The 18603-nt window shown below is 36.1% G+C and overlaps 1 protein-coding gene across 1 annotated transcript in view; it reads left to right on the plus strand.

Moving 5' to 3' along the window:
* Positions 1-1214: 1214 nt before the first annotated feature.
* Positions 1215-18603, plus strand: part of ZDHHC14 (zinc finger, DHHC-type containing 14) — a 51961-nt gene continuing 34572 nt past the window's right edge. Inside the window, exons 1-2 of the mRNA XM_009585974.1 lie at positions 1215-1395; positions 16374-16532. Of these exons, the coding sequence (XP_009584269.1) occupies positions 1293-1395; positions 16374-16532 (262 nt within the window). The 5' untranslated portion in view covers positions 1215-1292. The remainder of the gene's footprint in view (positions 1396-16373; positions 16533-18603) is intronic.

The raw sequence follows: 18603 nt of genomic DNA on the forward strand, positions 1-18603 counted from the left end.
TGACTTGCATTGCAAAAGCTCACGTGTCTGAATCATCGTGTAACGCAGTCAGCAGAAACAGGGAAGACAACGTTAATTAAACTTGATTGATACCTGAAAGCTTTAGATGAAGCCCTAAGGCCTAGAACTTGGTTTTCAGCGTATGTTGTTTTTAGGCTTATTGTATGACTTCTCACACAGACATCAGAAATGCATGAAGCCATCTCTGTGTTTTGCCCACCTCTACTTAATATAAGAGCTATGAAGAGAGTCTTCAGCCTGTGTGTTTTCTAAGATGATCCTGCAGTGCTTATTGTATGACTCAGATTAACGGGAGTGGTATACTATGTAATGTCTAAGTGTTCGTACCTCCTCTTTTTGCACAACTGTAATGAGATACCTATATTTGTGTGTTGTTTAGATTCCAATGCTTCTGCCCATTTTAATTTTATTACATGTAAGCATAGAGGAAAATTTGCTACAACTGTGATCCAATCTTAAGCCCTGCACGTATATTGTAAATCTGGTAACCATAGAGCCTTTTTCTGTGCTGGTAAAGGGCTGTTGATGTTGCCCTAGACCCCCCGGGATTATTTGTTTCCAGGTGTGTTGCACTGTCATTTGCACTTGTCTTAATTTGTAAATGAGTAAACAAGCTTACCAAGTTACAAGAAATGGATTAAGAAAGAGAATCAGTGGTGGTATTATAATATTGATATATACCAAGGCTATTAAAGGAATGTGTCACAGGTGTAAGTTCTTGAGCACCATCTTTGTGGTGGATGATAAATTCATTTTATAGACTTAATTACATTTTTTCAGTGTGGCTTATTTCATCATTTTATGTGCTTTGCTTTTTATTGGTGAATATCTTCAGGTTATTTCCCCTTCCCACTCTCCCCCCTCCCCCCATTTATTTTATGTAATTCGGCAGTAGATGAACAAATACATGAGCTTATAATATCCTGTAATAAAAATATTTTCTTATGTAAATGAGTATTGCATATTAGTGAGGTCATTATTATGCTATTTGGACCTTTATTATATTAAGCAGATTATGAGAAATTTTAGAAGTGTCACAAACACATAAACAGAAATTTCAGCTTCAATAAACGTTCCAAGACAAGTAATGTATCAACAGAAGAAAGTGAATTTTTCATATGCATTTATAATGGTAAACAGTTTTTAAGAGCAAGTTGTACTATGTGTTATTGATTATGTTTGATCTTTTTTCTTTTTCCAGTTGTCCGTATTTGTCAGAGAAGATTACACCTGCTATACCTGCAATTGGTGGGATTCTTTTCTTTTTCGTGATGGGGACCCTGCTGCGTACTAGTTTCAGTGATCCTGGTGTCCTCCCACGCGCAACACCAGATGAAGCAGCAGATCTAGAGAGACAAATAGGTAACACTGAAGGTCTGTTGTCTCTTCACTTTCCTCCTGAGGGTGCATGTACTGTGAGAAGGCAGTGTGCCGCTCTGCTCATGGGAGGAGTTACTCCTGTATTGCCACAGTAATTGTTCTGGAGTTGTAATGTCTGATGACATTGCAGTGATTCCTGTGGAAAGATGGTTGATCAGTTCTTCACCGAGAAAGATAGTAAACAAAATCCTGGCCCTGGAGAGTGATAGTTATTACTGTAAATACTTTTCAGCAAGTATGGTTCAAGTCTCTCTGTGGTGCACAAGAGAATACTTTCTAAAGTGGTTTTGGCAAGAAAGCTGGTATTATCAAGGTTCTACAACTGTGCATCTTTTAAAGTAATGCACCCTCAGACTTTAACTGAATTTAATTACGTTGTTATTTACGTTGTGAAAGAGTGAGATAAGTCTCTGTGTTACTGTACAGTCTCATAAGTTGATGCAGTCTTGGGAAGGTTTTTTTTCAGTAACAGTAATAAAATGTTACTATTTTTTTGTCTGTGTAAAGCCAGCACAATTAAAGGAGAGTAAACTAGATTTTAATCAGCCTCATTTGTCAAGAGAATTGTTAACTAAATTCTCATTGTGGAATTTTTAAGCTACAAATATGCTGAATAGCTAAAATGTGCTACCTGGATAAGAAAACACAGGATGAGTTTGCAGAGCTGCTTCGTAAACGGTAGTTTTGTTTGCTTATTTTTTAGTAAGCTACTAAAGCTTACTAAAGGCTACTTTATCTGCTTTGATATGGTAGTCAATGGAAATCCCACGTTCTGAAGCAATTTCAGAGGAACACTTACTCATATAATTGAAAAGACAGATAATAGGTTTATGCAAGCACAGGAGAAATACCTGCAGGGTCCTTGATGTTTAATACTATAGTACAGTCTTGGGCTTTGTTTACTATGACAAATAATTTAATGCAGTAGAAGCAAATGAGTGCATTAAAGCTGTTGTTGCAGACGCTTCTGCATCTATACAGTGAGAATTTGAGGGGCTTACTTCAGACTAGGTTTTGTCTGGTTCTCTTATAGACTATATGTCCTCCACGAAGCATTGGTGACAATGTCTTGAGGGGCAAAGTCATTGGTTTAGACTCTTACGCCACGTTGTGGGGTAGAGTTCGTTTGGTATAGACATGGAGCAGAAGTTGTAGTTTAGTTTCCTCAGAAAGGAAGTGTAGTTTGTACTCACCAAAATCACACTATGAACCATGTGGTAAGTGGGAATGGTAGGAGAATTTATGTCAAAATAGCAAGATGTAAACAACAATGTGGCATTAGTTTCCTCTTACTTAGCTGTTAAGAGACAGTAAGTGCATCATGAAGTTATATCTTCCACTTAAGAGATCTGTTGAACAAGGAAATATTGTTAACGTAAAACAAAAAATATATTGATTTATATTCACTATTTAGGCCTTTATGAGCCTTTAGCAGAGGAATGGTAACAGGTTTGTTTTTAAATAGATACATACTTCAATGGTTGTTTGAATCTAATGGTTTCATTGTGATTAAAAAAAATCTTGTCCAAAGGGCTCAGTTTCAGAAAACTGCTGTTGGAGGAGGAAGAACGGTTTTATTTTCTGGAAACATGCACATTATCTTTGGTATGGATTATTTTCAGAAGAAGCAGGATTTCAAAATATAGTGATGAGTTCATTGATCTTCACTACAGTGAGATAATTTTCTTTCACCACATCTGGAAGGTCCTGACCACAGCTGTTATACCATGTTGTGTGTTAAGATAAAAAGGTGTCTGTATAATAAACAGCATTTTGTGTATTTCAAAGTGTTTGCATTTTAGTTCTGAAGTGGAATCAACGCATTTGCAGCATGCTATGTGCAGCAGCTAATTGTACTTATGCTGTATACTCTTTGCGTAGGTTTGAGGCTTTTGGAACTGTATGATCATGTAACATATCCATTGAACTTTGTGGGAAGGAAATCTTTTCCCATGGGTGTGTGAAGTCTGAGATGTGTAGTTCACCAAATTTTATAGACCTGGTGTAGATTTCTAAAAACAGTGTATTCTCCTGGCATTCACATTTCAGGAAGAAAACCTATATTGCTTTTATACATTGTTTGGACTAATTGTGCAGAGCCAGGAGCCAACTGTCATTGCCATGACAGGAAGAAGGCTACACTTAGCCAGTGAGGACTTAGCTTTGGGCAAGGACCATACTGTACATAGTATACAGGGAAGAAAACTGTTAGATCCTAGATGACCCAGATAGCTCAATTCCAGATGGATGAATTTAAATTCATATAAATTTCTTCTGTTTGCTTACTTTCCGATATGGCATTCTGGATTATTTAAAAAGAAAATCTTCAGTCAACCTGCTCCTTACATGCCGTTAAAGAAATTAAATCAGAAATGGAGTAGCATTGTAAAGCTATGTTTTCACTACACTCAAAACAAACGTTAAAAATGGATATGGAATGTGTTTATACTGAGGAACTGGAATTCTCTTCAAACACAATAATTTCAGTCCTTGCTTGTATAGTAGAAGAATTCCTAATATTCACAGAATCCAGATATGTGGAAAACAGATGCCAAAGTTCAAATTTGTGTTGTTGGGAAAGCTAGCAGATTTCTTAGGAAGACTGATTTTAGAGCTTATTTTTTAGCTTTTGCCAGTGCTGTCACTAAAAACATTTTTCAGAAACAAACACTGAGTATATAACGTGCTGCATAGAAGTGTGTAAGTGGCTATAATGGGTAATAGCATTATTTTTATACCTGGGAAGGAAAGGATGGAGAGTAGGAAAAAAAAGCATGTCAGAACTATTTGGGGAAATGTGGGGCAAATTATAATTTCCCCCTCCTTTCTCTTTTTTGCCCCCACCTCTTCTCAAAAAAAGTTATTCTCTCTCTAGGAATAAGTTGTGGGAAGAGGACAGAATTCAGGCAGGTATATTCCTTAGTCTTGCCAAAAAGGAATGCCCCTTTATATCATAAAATTGTGTTATAATTTGTATATAAACAATTCTTTAAAATCTAGAGTTTTCCAGAAAGAGCCATTTTGAAATAGAGCTTCCCGTGTAACTGTTTTATTACTGCTGTAATTATTGTGACAGCTCGCAAGTATTCTGTGTTTTTTAAAACGGTGTTTTCTTCAGTTTTATTAGTGCAGTATTTGGGGAGCCGTGGGCATTCTTTGCCTATTTCAGTACTGGAGTTCCCAGTAAAATGTCTTATGATTGGAAGGTAAATATATTTATTAGGTATTTGAAATCATAAGAATATCTTTCTAGTTGAATAACCTTCAAGATTTACTTGAAGAACTTAGATTTCTTTTAAACCTTTGTACTTCATAAGTCTGCCACCATGACCTCTCCCATCTGTTTCACTCCAGCAATCCCAGCATTCCTATTTTTTCTCTCCTTGTGGTGAAGCACAAGTAGTCTTAATTTGCCAGTCATCATCCTGGTCTCTGCTGTCCTAATGATGAGTAACAGAATCTAAACCGTTTCCAAAGAATAAAAGTAGATGTTTATCATACCTGATGTGAGTTACTTAAGACATTTAATAAAGGAAGCAGTGCTGCTTTCTAAAGGAAATAAAACATGAATGATACTTTTAAAAGTTTAAATTAAGAAAAAAAAAAGTTTTATGTTTCTGTTAAATTTCACCTTTATCAAATTTGGCATTTAAAGGTAATTTAAAAATGAAGGCTTAACAATTGTTAGCTGACTACCAAACTTGTTTTTAAATTATCACCTATTTCTACTGAAAAACACACATACCATCTTACTTATATGCATACAACCAACCCATTTTTGTTAGCTGCCCTTTTACCTTCTCAGAAAAGCAGCATTGTGTGGGACACTGCTGCACCTAATCAGAAGAGGTTCTTATTAGGAAAAGGCTGGAGCACCATAGGAGGACACTGTATGGAAGTCTGCACTCGTGAAGCGTATTTAAACCAGAACTAGGAAAAGGGAAGACGTTTGTGTCTGAGCCTGTTGCCCAACCATCTTTCTTTCACTTTTTATATTAACAAATTTCTTTAAACCCATTTTTGGCTAAGGATAAGATTTCAAAGTTGGTTAGAAGCAAGATTTGCACACATATTGTTGGGCTTCTTCCTGCTGGTGTTCTGTTTTGGTTCTTTTTCTCTGTAATGGGACGAGTATTGATGATTGAGAGAATAATTTATTCCTACTGTAATGCGAGATCATTGTAAGGAAAAGCTGGAGCGTAACTGTATATGAAGAAAAATGTATTTGAGGGAAAGTATCTTAACTCTGGTTAAAGTAAGGGTATACTTGTTGTTGCTTCCCTTCCTGAGAACAGTTTGCCGAGTTAAAAACAAATGGTCATCAGTTTAGAAATGAAAGACAGGTATGGTGTTTTGAATTGTGCCACATGTACTGGTGGCTGATAGTTCCGCTGTAGAAAAATCATAGTTCTAATTCCTTAAACTGTTTGAAAATTAATGAAATAAAATCTTCCCAAACAGTGGGAGGCTTCACACCTGCATTTGAGAAAGGAACAGAGAGGAGGGTAAGATGCTGAAAAGAATAGTACTATCCATCTAGGTACTGTCCTATGTTCCCTGTCATCTTTGTAGGTACTTTTCCATTTCTGTGTCTTTCTTTGAATTTCTTGAATCCCTTAGGCAGAAAACGAAATTAAAATCCATTATTGAAGCTGCTGCTGAAATTTACTTGCTGATTATCTACTAGTAATAATGAAGGTGCAGTTGGGGAAAAAATTTTCAGAGCAAAAACTTGTATAACCTATTCTTTTTATGTAAAACAGATGGGCTTTCTAATGGAAATTTACCTTTTCAGTAATTACGTAAAAAGATAATGATGACGGTCTGCTATAAATGAGATTGCAGGTAAGTTGTTGAAGAGTAGATATTAGGATTCAGTTATCTTGCTATGACAGATATTTTTCACCACTATATCCAGCTAGTTGGTGAAATCTTGAGCGTTCTGTAAGTCATGTTTTAAATATGTTTTTATTAAAGGATTTTCCCCAATTTAACCACAGCAAATGAATTCCTCAGGTTTTAAATCCAGTACCCATATATGCAATATTTAATTGTATCTATGGTTTTGAAATGGGCGTGGTGTAATAGTCACTTTAGAGTTTTTATGATGTGCAGTTTAATTCTCTATTCTTATAGAATGGCAGACCTATAAACAGGCTATAAATATTAACTGAGTATGTTCTTGGCTCCATTTGAAGGATGAGGTATTTTGAATGCTTGCTGATTGGCATAGAAAATGTCTTGGATGCATTATTTTCGTAATCCAGTGGTTATAAAGACAAAAAAAAAAAAAAAGAAAAGGAGCAGTAGGTTGTTCTTTGGGTAATGAAAACCTAGGCAGGTAAGGCAGAAGGCAGCACTATAACAATGCATTTCTTATATTAGGGCCTTTACACAGAAACAAGTTCAGCAGTTTGTTCCAGTAAGTTCTTTGGGTTTTGGCTCCTGTTTCTGGAGAATTCTGTGCTTTGTGGTGTTTAAAGTCCACTCTGGGTCTCTTTTCTGCCTCTTATTTTTATTGCATCTGTTAGGTACATACACCCTGAGTTCTGCCCTGTCTTTCCTATACTTCTGTTCATCCCTGCCTTCATGGCTCTTATCTGGATCCTACCTGGTTGCATCTTTTGTTGTCTGTCACTCCCTCCTCTTTTTCTGATCCTTCCTTCCGCTCGGCTTTTTACTCACCTTGTGTTTCTGTGGTGGGATTTCCTCAAAGCTTTTCCTTTCTCTGAGTTGGGCACGTGCCTCCTCTTTCTTGTGGAGGTGGTAGGAGGGGGAGTCAGGTTCCTTGCCCTGAGTGCTTGACAGCAGCAGTCTCCAATAAACCCAGTTCTGCTGGAACATGACGTTCTCTGGAGTGATGGAGTGTTCGTAATCTGTTCATAAACAGAGTTAACATGCTCTGCAATAAAGAAATCTGGAAGTTAACTCTATAACTCTTAACAAGCTGCTGCTGAGGATGTCTGAACTGTGACCTCCTCCCTTCCCTGCCCCCCCACTTTTCTTCTGCCAAAATTTGTGCAGAAAAAGTTGCATGCTAAGCCCAAAGGCTACAGCACATGCTAGGTTTCAGCTCCTTTCTTCAAATTCTCTAATATGATAGAGGTATTAAAATGTTTGCTATTCATGCAAGTTTCGGAAGTGGTTGAGTCATCTTGCTTAAGCATCTGAAAACCTCAGAAATAAGGTGTATAGCTTAGGCTACAAAAACTCACCAAGACACTTTTTTTTAAGCATAAAAATATGGAAAAATATAACGAAGCATTCATTTGGCACCTTTTCCTAATCAGTGTTACAGTCTAGTTTCATTGATCTCTTTCAAGAAATCCTTTACCTAGAATAAGGTACTTTAGTTCAAAATACAGGCACAGGTTCCTGTTCAAGGAATTACTTTTTACCCTGTCTTCAAAGAAACATTGATCTATGTCAGGAAATAAATTGTTTTAAATAAGCAGCTGACAATAATCATTTTTTCCTTAAAGAAAGAGTCTGTCAGATACAGAGTTTTGGCTAAATGCAAAATGAAAAATATAAATTTGATACTGAAAAAAAGACAAAGACTGTATTAAAAAGTTGGTTAGGAGAGTCAAAATGTTTCCATGTGTGACTGCTTCAGAACTTGTGTTTCCAAATTTTTTTTAAAAATGGTAGCATGAGACTTGCTTCACAGGTTCAGACTGCTGAGCTCGTCAAAACCACTGTCCTTTCTTCAGCAGTAGCAAAACCAGCAATCTTCCTAAAAGGGCCAATGGAGTCTTGAAGTGAGGAACTATATTGCCAGCAAATCTGTAGTTTGGGGCTCAAGTTCCCAAATGTGAGGGTTTATGGCAAGTCTAATGGAGAGGAACAAGCTAGGTAGCTATAGTAAATCCTTCTGCCCTAAAATTGTGATTCTGGAATCAACAATGGAAATGGAAAGAGACATCTTTGTACTGTTAAAATATATTTTTTAATGTGCCTTGAAAAGATGTATCCTAGTGGAGTGTCATCTGTGCAGCAGGAAAAGCTGGATGGTTCGTGCAGTTCAAAAGAAAACTTCTACATGCTCCAAAACTATCATTCTGGTTTGATTGCCTTGGAACTTGCTGTGCCTTTGAACTTAAGGTGCCTTCTAGAGATGGGGTGCAAGGTTAACAGTAATATACTTCTAGGCAAGAGATTCTTCAGATAAATCACCTAAAAATAATGCCTTTACCAAATTGTTTCTTTTCTAAAATTTGTGCATGGAACATATCCAATCTGTGGCTTTTACTCTACTCAAGTTGTTCTTAGATACTTGAGACTTACTCTGCCCTACCTGTCTCTTTGGGAAGCAGCCTCACAGAAATTATTACAGATGCAGTGAGAAACTGTTATGTCCCAAAAGGAGGAATTCTGATTTAAGAATGCTATTTTGAAGTTCTTTTAAAGCTTATTAAATTTTCTTTGTACGTCAGAAAGCATAGAATAGGACGAGCTGATTATGGAGAACAGTTCTTGAAATAAGACCTTCTAAGGAAACTGCCAGTACTCCATTCATTCAATTGACTTTTTGGAAACAGAGTGGTCATGCTGACAGCGTGAAATGTTTCCCCCTAGGCTATCACCTTTTCCAGGTGAAGATGGAGGACTAACAGAGCTGTGATGCTGCTGTTGCCACCAGCAGGGTACAGGAATGGAGAGCAGTTGTTTCTTGAGGATTTGGTGAGGTGGTAGTAGCCCAGCCATCCGTGTTCATAGCGAAAGAAAAAAAGTGAAAAGAATTGCAAACAAAAAAATAGAAGTCCACAAAGCTAAAGGGACCTATGTTATTGAAAAATATTATATTAAATGCACATTATCAAGCTATCCTCATACAGAGGAAGGTTGGGAGGTGTAGTAAGAGGCCGTTCTGCCTGTATTTGTGGTTTTATGAAGATTGCAGTCAAAAAGATACTTGTATCAGAAGCGGAGACAGTTTCTGAACGTGAGTATAAAGGGGTGGAACAAGCATATAGGGAAAGTGTCAGAAAGGCAAAAGGGCAATCAAGTCCATTACAACCAGCAAGAAACAGTAGAAGACAACAGGACAGGTTCTGTTAGAGGTCAGAGGAAGAAAGAGAAGCTGAAAGCATGCTGCGTAATAGGGAAATGAGAAATAACAGAGGGCAATCTGACGGATTCAACACTCTTCTTTGATCTCAGAAGAGAATTTGCAAGCTTCTTGCCAGCTGATAGGAAGTGCAGGTCGGAAGAGGGAAAGTAGTAGTTAAAAGAAAAAGAAAAATCTGTCAATCTACTATACTGTATCTATATCTGTCTATTTAATATTCTACTTTAATAGAAATCTGTCTATTCTATCACTAGAAACTATTCTCTGTCTGGAAAGACATGGAGCAAACTGCTAAATGATGAAATTGTAAGAATTGGCACTGGGAGGGGGTGGGATTTATGGCCATTTAAGACTCAAAACAAGCAACAAAATATTTCAAGAGCAAATCAAGTGTAACCAAACTGATGTCCTTCTTTGAAAAAGTAACTATCTTGGTGGAAAAGAAGCAGCAGATGTGCTAAATTTTGACTGTAATAGAGCTCTTGATACTGTTCTGCATAGGATTCTGGCTATATAATTTTGGAAATAAAGTCTAGATGAAACTACCTCTAAGTCAATGAGCAACTTTCTGGAAAGACAATCTACTGGCAAATGGTAAGTGATCAAGTAGGATCTTGCAGAGACTGGTTGTGGGCTCAAGAAAAAGGGAATATGCTTAACTCTGAAGTTGATGCTGAGTTGGGGGAATTTGCAAGCACTCAGCTCGTTTTTGGTTTTTTGTTTGTTTGGTTGGTTGTTTTTTTTATATACTCTAAATAGTCGTAGCAAATTTAGGCAACAAATAGAAAATGCATGATTACAAATGGAAATCAAATACTAAGAAAAAGGGGGCTCAGTAGTGAATGGTATAGTAAAAGGAGACTTGAGTATTTTCCACAAACAGATTAAGTTAGCATCGTGATATCATGACAAAAAGGGGACATTCATTAGAAAAAGAGTCATTACACAAACTAGGAGAAGTGACATTCTGCAACACCTAGTGATAATGAGGGCTCAGTTCACTCTCCAGTTTTTGGTACCATGTGTGGAAACTCAAAAGGAAGGCAACAAAACAGAGAAGTCTAGAAAACATGACCTATAAGAAAAATGTGTTTGGCCTAAGAGAGAGAAGGAGCATAGGTCTTAAACTACTGTAGTATTTTTTCATATAAGATAATAGAACAAAAGCAACTAGATGCATGAGGCTTGTATAATGCAAAATCACTGAAGATGATGTAGGGTTATTTGCTATAAAAGTGCTATAATCTCAGTCAAATGCAGCAGGACCTCTTTTTGGTTTTTTTTTCTAAATGGGAGATTAAACTTGTTGATATAGTATTTTTACTTCGATTGTAACTTTCATGAAAATTGGAAAGTCATTTTTTCTAGGGCAACCCCAATGGTAGTTGCATCCTTTTCATGGTGCATATAAGCATGTTTTCTGTGATCACACAAAATACTGTATTGAGAGGGACTGCTGTTTCTATGGGAATGTGAAAACTAGGAGCAGCCTTATTTTGTAACCTCTTTGCAGTTCTGATATGCGTCTCTTGTAGTTAGTTTAGTGTGAAGTCACCTCAAGTGGAAAAATGTTTATAGGGTAATAAACTTCTAAATATGAAGGCTTAAAAGGATAACCAAACCCAGCAGAATGGGTTTCACAGATGGGAAAGCATTTGTCCGTTTGATGCATACAAGATTAACAGTTCTTCCACAATATCAATTTTTTTTGCATTGGAAAGGTGATGCAGATAAATAAAAAGATGGTGATGGTAATTTATCCTTCCAGCCTTAAAAAGGTCCATCTATAGTAAGAAAATGCTTTGGATTTTTCTTTAGGTTAACTGTCTTAACTTATGTATATCTTCCTAATTTATTCTGTACAACTAGCTTAGGCCAGTTCAGTTTCTGCTTGCTTTCTTTTGCCTTTTCAAAAGCCCTGAACTCAGTATATTAGCTACACCAGTACACCATTTCTGGAAGTTGTTTTTGTCTTGGCGCTCTAATTTTCATTGATGCTCAAGATTACATTTAAGACTTCTCCATAGTTCCATGCCTGTCTTTCATTTGTTTTGAAATGCACAATTTGATTTCCTTAGAGCCTTATAAAATTAAATCTGTGCCACAGCATAGGCATTTCATAGATTTGACAATAGCCTGAACAAATACATACCGCTTGTGGGTATGTTTTGCTTTCTCTCCAAAGGTGGGGTACCGGCTTGATAGGCTAATAGTCATACCTGATATTGCATGCTTTAAACAACATTCTTAAATAAATTTAGTGAAATTACTTTGTGCGTCAGGTAAGTCTTTCAGAAAGCTCTTATTCTCTATGCTTCTCTCCCTCAGGAAATCACTAAAGATTACATTTCTTTCTGGGACCAAGAATACCTTCCACATAGAGTTTTAGACTTCAAAAAGATGATGCAATTCTACTCTTAAGAAAATAACACATAGGTTTTTCTGAAATCGAGGCAGTAAGTCTTTTGTCTAAAGTCAGGAGCAATATTTGGTTGGTATCTCTTGTTGTGAAGAATCCAGTTAGCAGCTGCTGGTTTCAGTCTAAGCCAGGTTCCCAGTATTGTTTGTCCCTGAGATTACTGTCTGGAAACAAGAAAATGTTATTTGATTAAGTTACTTTCCCTGAAAAAGAAAAATGATGCTCTCCTCTTGTGGCCCACTGTTGTTAAGCATGTAGCTTCGATTTAAGTGGTTAAATACAGAGGAAGATGTTTCTTAGAGGAGGTTTGTATTTTTGCAGGTTTGTTGTTGTTCTTCAGATGTTACAGGTAATACATAAAGATTTTTTAAATTGCATTATCTGTTTTTCTTAGAAGGAAACATTACAACTACTTGAAGTTACTAACTTTTCTAATTATATTGTTTGAAGATTGAAATTGTGACCCTTTAAAGTTGACGGCAAATCTTGCATAATATGGTTGTTAAGTTTGTGGAGAGACAACGTGGAGAGACCTTCTAGAGACTGTTTGTCCTAGGATCTTAGGAAAATTGACCAAAAAAGCAAATGCTTGATTGAGCAGGAGAATCCTGGTGATATGTATGCAAAATTCCAGCCTCTATGTCTCACCTAAACAGCACCTCCCATTTGTTTTCAGCATAATAATTTGAGAGATCTAAGTGGAGTTTTTTGTCACGTTAGAAGGTTGCTAGACTGTGCCGTATCTCCATTAAATACTTGGAGTGAAGTTCTTGCAGCAGTTCAGGTACCTTGGTCCTGCAAGGATATGAATTGTATGTTTGGGGGTTTTGTAATAGGGTAATAAAAATGCTGGAGCCCCATCTAGTGCATGAACATTTAACACTGCTAGAGAAGTTACAAAATGTGTCAAAGCAGAGAGGATGGAAGGCAATCCTATTAGTGGGAAAATTTTAACCTTTATGTAAAATAACTTGCATTACTACATCAGTAACAGATTGGAAGAGAAAAACATAAAAAGTAGTGGTCAAACGGAGGTTTATTTGGGGAAGGTGATTCCATAAAGGTTAATCTTACTATGCCTTAAAGGGACCGCATATATTAAAAGATATAAATATATTAAAAGATTTAACTGTGTTAGAACCCGAGTTTGAGCAGTCCAGTTGAAGTCTGAAAGATCAGTGTGAGACCAGGACATGTTTAGCACATTTAGGTTAGATAAATCTGATTAAATCCAAGCACATTTGACCTTGCCCTGTTGCTTGTTTGCAGAAAAAAATTGTTAATAAACAGAAAGACCGGGACTTTCAGGTTTGATTATGCAATTTAGGATTGTGGGTAAAATCCTGAATCCATGGAAAGTCAGCAACTGTTTTCATTAATTTCATTTGCATCAGCTTTCACCCTTGGATTTTGAGATTAATTTTCCTCAGAGAGCTGGGATTTGCTGTTCCTGTGAACTTGAACTTCCCTGCAAAGGTTTGGAAGAAAATCCTCTTAGAAAACCAGCATTGTAAATATAATTGGCTGGCCAGTAGTCTCCCTTCTCCACCAGAGAAAAGGGAAGTTGCTTTTGAGATTCTGCCAGAGCCCATTTTAAAATAAAATAGTTACAGTGCACTTTTTGAACTTCTTGAAAAGTGGGGAAATACTGGTTTTAGTCAATGTGCATTTTTTATGCATAAATGTTTCATTAGAAAAAAGAGCGTTTTTCTTCTAAACAATTCACCTTGACTGGTTTAAGTCATTTTCTTTCAATGATTATGTACATATACAGGAATAATAAGATTTTGTAAAAGAAGAAAATCTGAAATATTAGTGTTATTTTAGGAAATTCAATGCATCAGCATTTCTAGCAGTATAGAAAGCTACACCTATGTAAAATTCAGGTTCATTAGTATTTTTGACAATTATGCACCTAAATTTGAGTATGACTATCAAATGGGAATCATTGGTTTATTAATGAACATGTTATGCATGCACATGTTAAATGCTTTATTGGATAAAAAGCTAATTAGGGCTAATGACCTGCATTTTTGTTCAGTTTTAAGTCTATATTGACCAGACTATGGTCAGAAATGGGCATGATGCTGTGTTTTGTAAGGCCCATGGATTTATAGAAGGACTAAGAATATTACAAGCCTGCTGGTGATGATGTCACCAAAAGTACAGTGTATTAAAATATATTTATCTTTTTCAGTGATAGTAACTAAAATCAGCTATAGGGGATTTTTAATAACAAAAACTTACTATGGTGTTTTTCTCCCCTAAAAAGTATTGTCTTATGTAGATCTGTACTAGTACTACCAGTTATTTATTTCAGCATTTCATGCAGCCTATGATAACTTGTTCTACAGAAAAGAACGTTGTAAATGTGGAAGCTTTTTTAATGTAATCTCTGAATTATAAGAAATTCTTCCCTGTTTTCTGGATTTAGGAATCATCAATCTCTGTAAAGCTTTAAATAGTATAAGCACAGTTGTGCTATGCCCTCAGAAGAATATCTTTTCAGCTTAGTTCTGAATTAGAATGCAAAAATCAAAACTTATGTGTCGTGAGGACAAATAAACTGTCATGCAAGCAAATAAAAAGAAGTTTTTTACTCTAAGCTGAAGAAATTAAATTATTTCTATTGACCTCATCAAATTCTTGTATCTGCTAGAGTGCTTTAAAATCACAATCATTTAATTAATGAGTTTCTTTTAAACAACATAACTGTAAGAAACAAAAAAAAAGGAAACTTAAGATAATGTCCATATTGTACATTAAACAACTTTTATTGTCTATTTATGCTTCAGCATGTAAATACACCAGTAGCTTGTGATGCAATACTTATTAAATAAAAAACACCGTGTCAAGTAATATTGGCCTTGAGGCCAAAATCAGTGTTATTGATTGTTATGGGAGCCACACAGTAATTGGTACTTCCACGTGCAGATCGTAGGATCTGGGCCAGCATCCCAGGAACATTGCAGGGGTTGGTTTAGATCCAATACAAGCAAATGTGTGTACCTCATCCGTAGGCCGCTTCTAAGCTGCTGTTTCTTCAGTATTCACCACTTCATTCTCGTAAGGGATGCTTAGGAGCTTCACACCCCAATTCCATCATTCTCAGCTATTGCTCCCCTCCTTTCACCTTCTCCAAGAGAGTTTTCTGAAGTCTATTTGTTTCAATGGTCAAGTTTACAGTGGTGTCCCACAAATGCTTTTATTGATGCATATTTATGGAACAGGTGAGCACTTCTTAAGCTAGATTTGCTGCCAAATCTAGCATATTGTATAATTACACCTTTGCTAGTACAGCTATGCTGTCACTAATTTGAATACCTTGCTAGGTAAGAGGCTTTCTAGTTGCCCCCTTGGAAAATGTGTGGTTTGTAGGCTGTGTAAATATGTCTGCAGACCTTGCAGAAATTGTAATTGTGGGTGACATTTCTAACAATTTGAGCTCAAATACAAGTCATGGATCTTTTAGTAACCTGTCATCCAACCCTATGCTTGTCCGACATGAAAGTGAGGGGGACAACTTAAAACACAGTTGTGCAGGTGACTGTGACTTTGAAATGTAGTTTCATTCATACATTGGAAAATAGTTTATTTTACTTTCCTATTGTTCTTCCTGTTCTGCCTGTCCAAGAGTAATAATTTAGGGGTTTTTTTCACTTCTCTGGTTTGATTTGATTGTGATTATACAAGAACAGATAACCTGAGAAAAAGGTACCACTTTTACATGTTCAACTTTCAGAGTATAGCTCAGCTTGGGAGCATTTAAAGGACAAAATTGAACTCTAATGATTTAGCCTAATCAGTCCTTTAGTTGCTGGAAAAATGAATGCTGATGTCCTAAAAGAAAACAAAAGCAAGCAAACAAAACCCAAAACCCCACCACTTGTACCAAATGAGGTAGTTGGAAACTATTTTTATGTAACAAACAAACTTTAAGATGTGTGAAAGTAACACTGGGAGTTAGATTTTCAAACTTTGAAACAGCAAGAGCTGTGAAATACTATTCTGAATGTGCTCTGTTGTATTTAAGACATCTCAAAATGATGATGGATCTTATTTCTACCATGTGACAAGCTCTAATGACAGAGCTGCTCTTGCTTAAGTAAATGTGCGGATTCGATATTAGATTGTAGAATTTCTGCAGCACTTTTAGAGAGTCATAGTTGTCTTTAATGTATTCTCTATGAACTATTAGGGGATATGAGAGTTTAAGAGTTTTGGGATCAAGGCAACTGTCAGCATTTGAGAATTGGGTTTGGGTGGGGTTTTTTAATTCAAATTGATTGGCTATGAATGCTATTTGTAATTAATTATCTTTTTGCTACGTGTTATTTTAGGGGAACATGAAGGGAAAAAAGTTGTTTATTTTAAATGTGTTAATATAAATTTGAAGCTTGCTATAAATTGTCATCAAGGACACTTTTGTGCATACACTATAGCTCATGTGAAAAATGTAATGCATTGTATTTCCATGTTTAGATATTGCAAATGGCTCCAGTTCAGGAGGATACCGCCCCCCTCCCAGAACAAAAGAAGTGATCATCAATGGACAGACAGTGAAACTAAAATACTGTTTTACTTGCAAGATTTTCCGCCCACCTCGTGCCTCACATTGCAGCCTTTGTGATAACTGCGTAGGTGAGTAAAAAAAGATATGGCATATGTTCAATTTAATAACTTATATATTGTTATGAATACTTTTGATATAAGAGAGAAAAGAATCAGTTAGTGACCAGACGACTGTGTTCATCCTTCTTTCCTACAAGCTCTGTTAAATGTTAAGAATTTTAGAGGAGGAAGAAGAGGAGATTTGGCCTAACAGATAGTTGTTGCTAATCTAGGAAGGAAAAATATCTTCTGATGCATACATCTTTCCTAACCTGCTCCACAAGACAAAGACACGCCCAATTCAAATAGGGCTGCATAGTATGTGCGATGAACTTTCTAGTATGGAGAGAACCAAGCTTTATGGGAGTCTCAGAATTGTTTCCTTCACCAAACTGAATTGAGGGCAAGGAGCTGTTTCTCAAGTTCATTTCAGACTAACTGTAAGGCGCGGTTCAAATCTTTAGGGCTTGCACTGTGACCAGAATATACACTGTAGGTGATTCTTACCTTTGAAAAGTTTTAAGACTAGAAATTTTAAAGTCAGAATCCATAAGAAATTACTGGGCAAGCATGCTATTTTAAGAGTAAGTAGATGATGTCAGGATCTAAGGACGTTTTCTAATGGTAGGGGGTTTTTTTAACTCTGAACATCTTGTCTTTTTTCATGACTATTTTCTTTGGAGGGCAGACAAGGTGATTAACGTATGCTAGATTTAAAAGCAAACCAAAAAAACCCCACCAATCAAATCTGAGTAGATTTCTAGTTAATTAGATCACGTTTAGAGTTTAGTGTAGCTGATTAGCACACTGTTGAGCCTGGATCTTATGCATTCAAGAAAATAATGTAGAAAGATGTCTCCAGCTGAGAAATGTAATTGCAGCATTCAGCAGTGATATTTTTAGCTTTAAAGCTGTCATTGGAAGAATTAGTTTCGTGTTTAGAAGATATTCATTTAGGCAGTACACTTACATCAGAGTGAGAAGTTTAGCCTTTTGGCCCTATACAATCAATTGGTATCTGTAGATGGTTCCTTCAGTAAATAAGTTTTTCTGGTGTGTTAGAATTTTGTAAGCGTTGTAAAAGCTATTGAACTTGGCAAGTAGGGATGTTCATGAACGGCAGTTGACACGTTTTCAGAAAAATATTGTATCAAATGTGTAACCTGGACACATTACAGTGTTGTGATATTGCTCAGCAAACCTGATAATGTGAAAATGCAGTTGTTGACCAGTGCAGTAAATAAAAGTTAAAGGCTGTTGTCTTTACTGGGAGAGCACATAAATAACAGCAACTCCCCCACACACATCCTGAAGCTTATTTTAAAATAGTGTTTCAGCTTTCTTAATAAACTGATATGAAGGATTTTTCTGCAGGTTATTCTGTAATCTGATTGTGTCCTTTTCATACTCAATTTGGAAAATCTACTTTGTGAAACATACAATTAGTGAGGGGGAGGAACAACTTAAACATTCTTTGTCTTTTGATTATGTCTGTGATGAAGCAACAGATGTGAATTATTATGAATGTATATCAGAAAAGAGCAAATGACTCATTTAAGTGATAACTGTATCTGAGAAGATTAGTCTTTTCTGCTCGTAAAATAGGTATGATCATTGTAATTTCCTCTTGCACATTTTTTAATTTGAAGTTATTTGTTTTAAAATAATTCCATCCATTTATTGGAATGAATTTGCTGTGGTTTTTCTCCTCAGCATTTATAATGGGAATTACAATAAACTATGACTTTTTCAGGGTACACTGCATAATACTTTTGTTTCCTGATTAGGTACAGGTATTTGTCATACAAATATTCAGCTGTATGGAATGCAAAAAGTGAAATCTACAAGTACCTGCAACTAATTTTCTGTGAAAAATAGATTTCAAGAAAATCGGATTGCTTATGTACTTGTGGAAAACTAACAGTCTAAGAGTGTACGCTTAATCAGAATGTGTTATGCAGCTTACCTCCACCCTTAAGTTAGGATTGTCTTTATGATGATGCTTTTATTTAATTTTAGTTTGTGAATAAATCTTATAATAGCAATGAATGTTCTTGCGCCACTATCATTTGCGCAAGGAAATCATAGTTCCTTACTGATG

The sequence above is a fragment of the Fulmarus glacialis genome, unplaced genomic scaffold, assembly GCF_000690835.1.
Source record: "Fulmarus glacialis isolate BGI_N327 unplaced genomic scaffold, ASM69083v1 scaffold11279, whole genome shotgun sequence".
NCBI classification, from domain to species: domain Eukaryota; kingdom Metazoa; phylum Chordata; class Aves; order Procellariiformes; family Procellariidae; genus Fulmarus; species Fulmarus glacialis.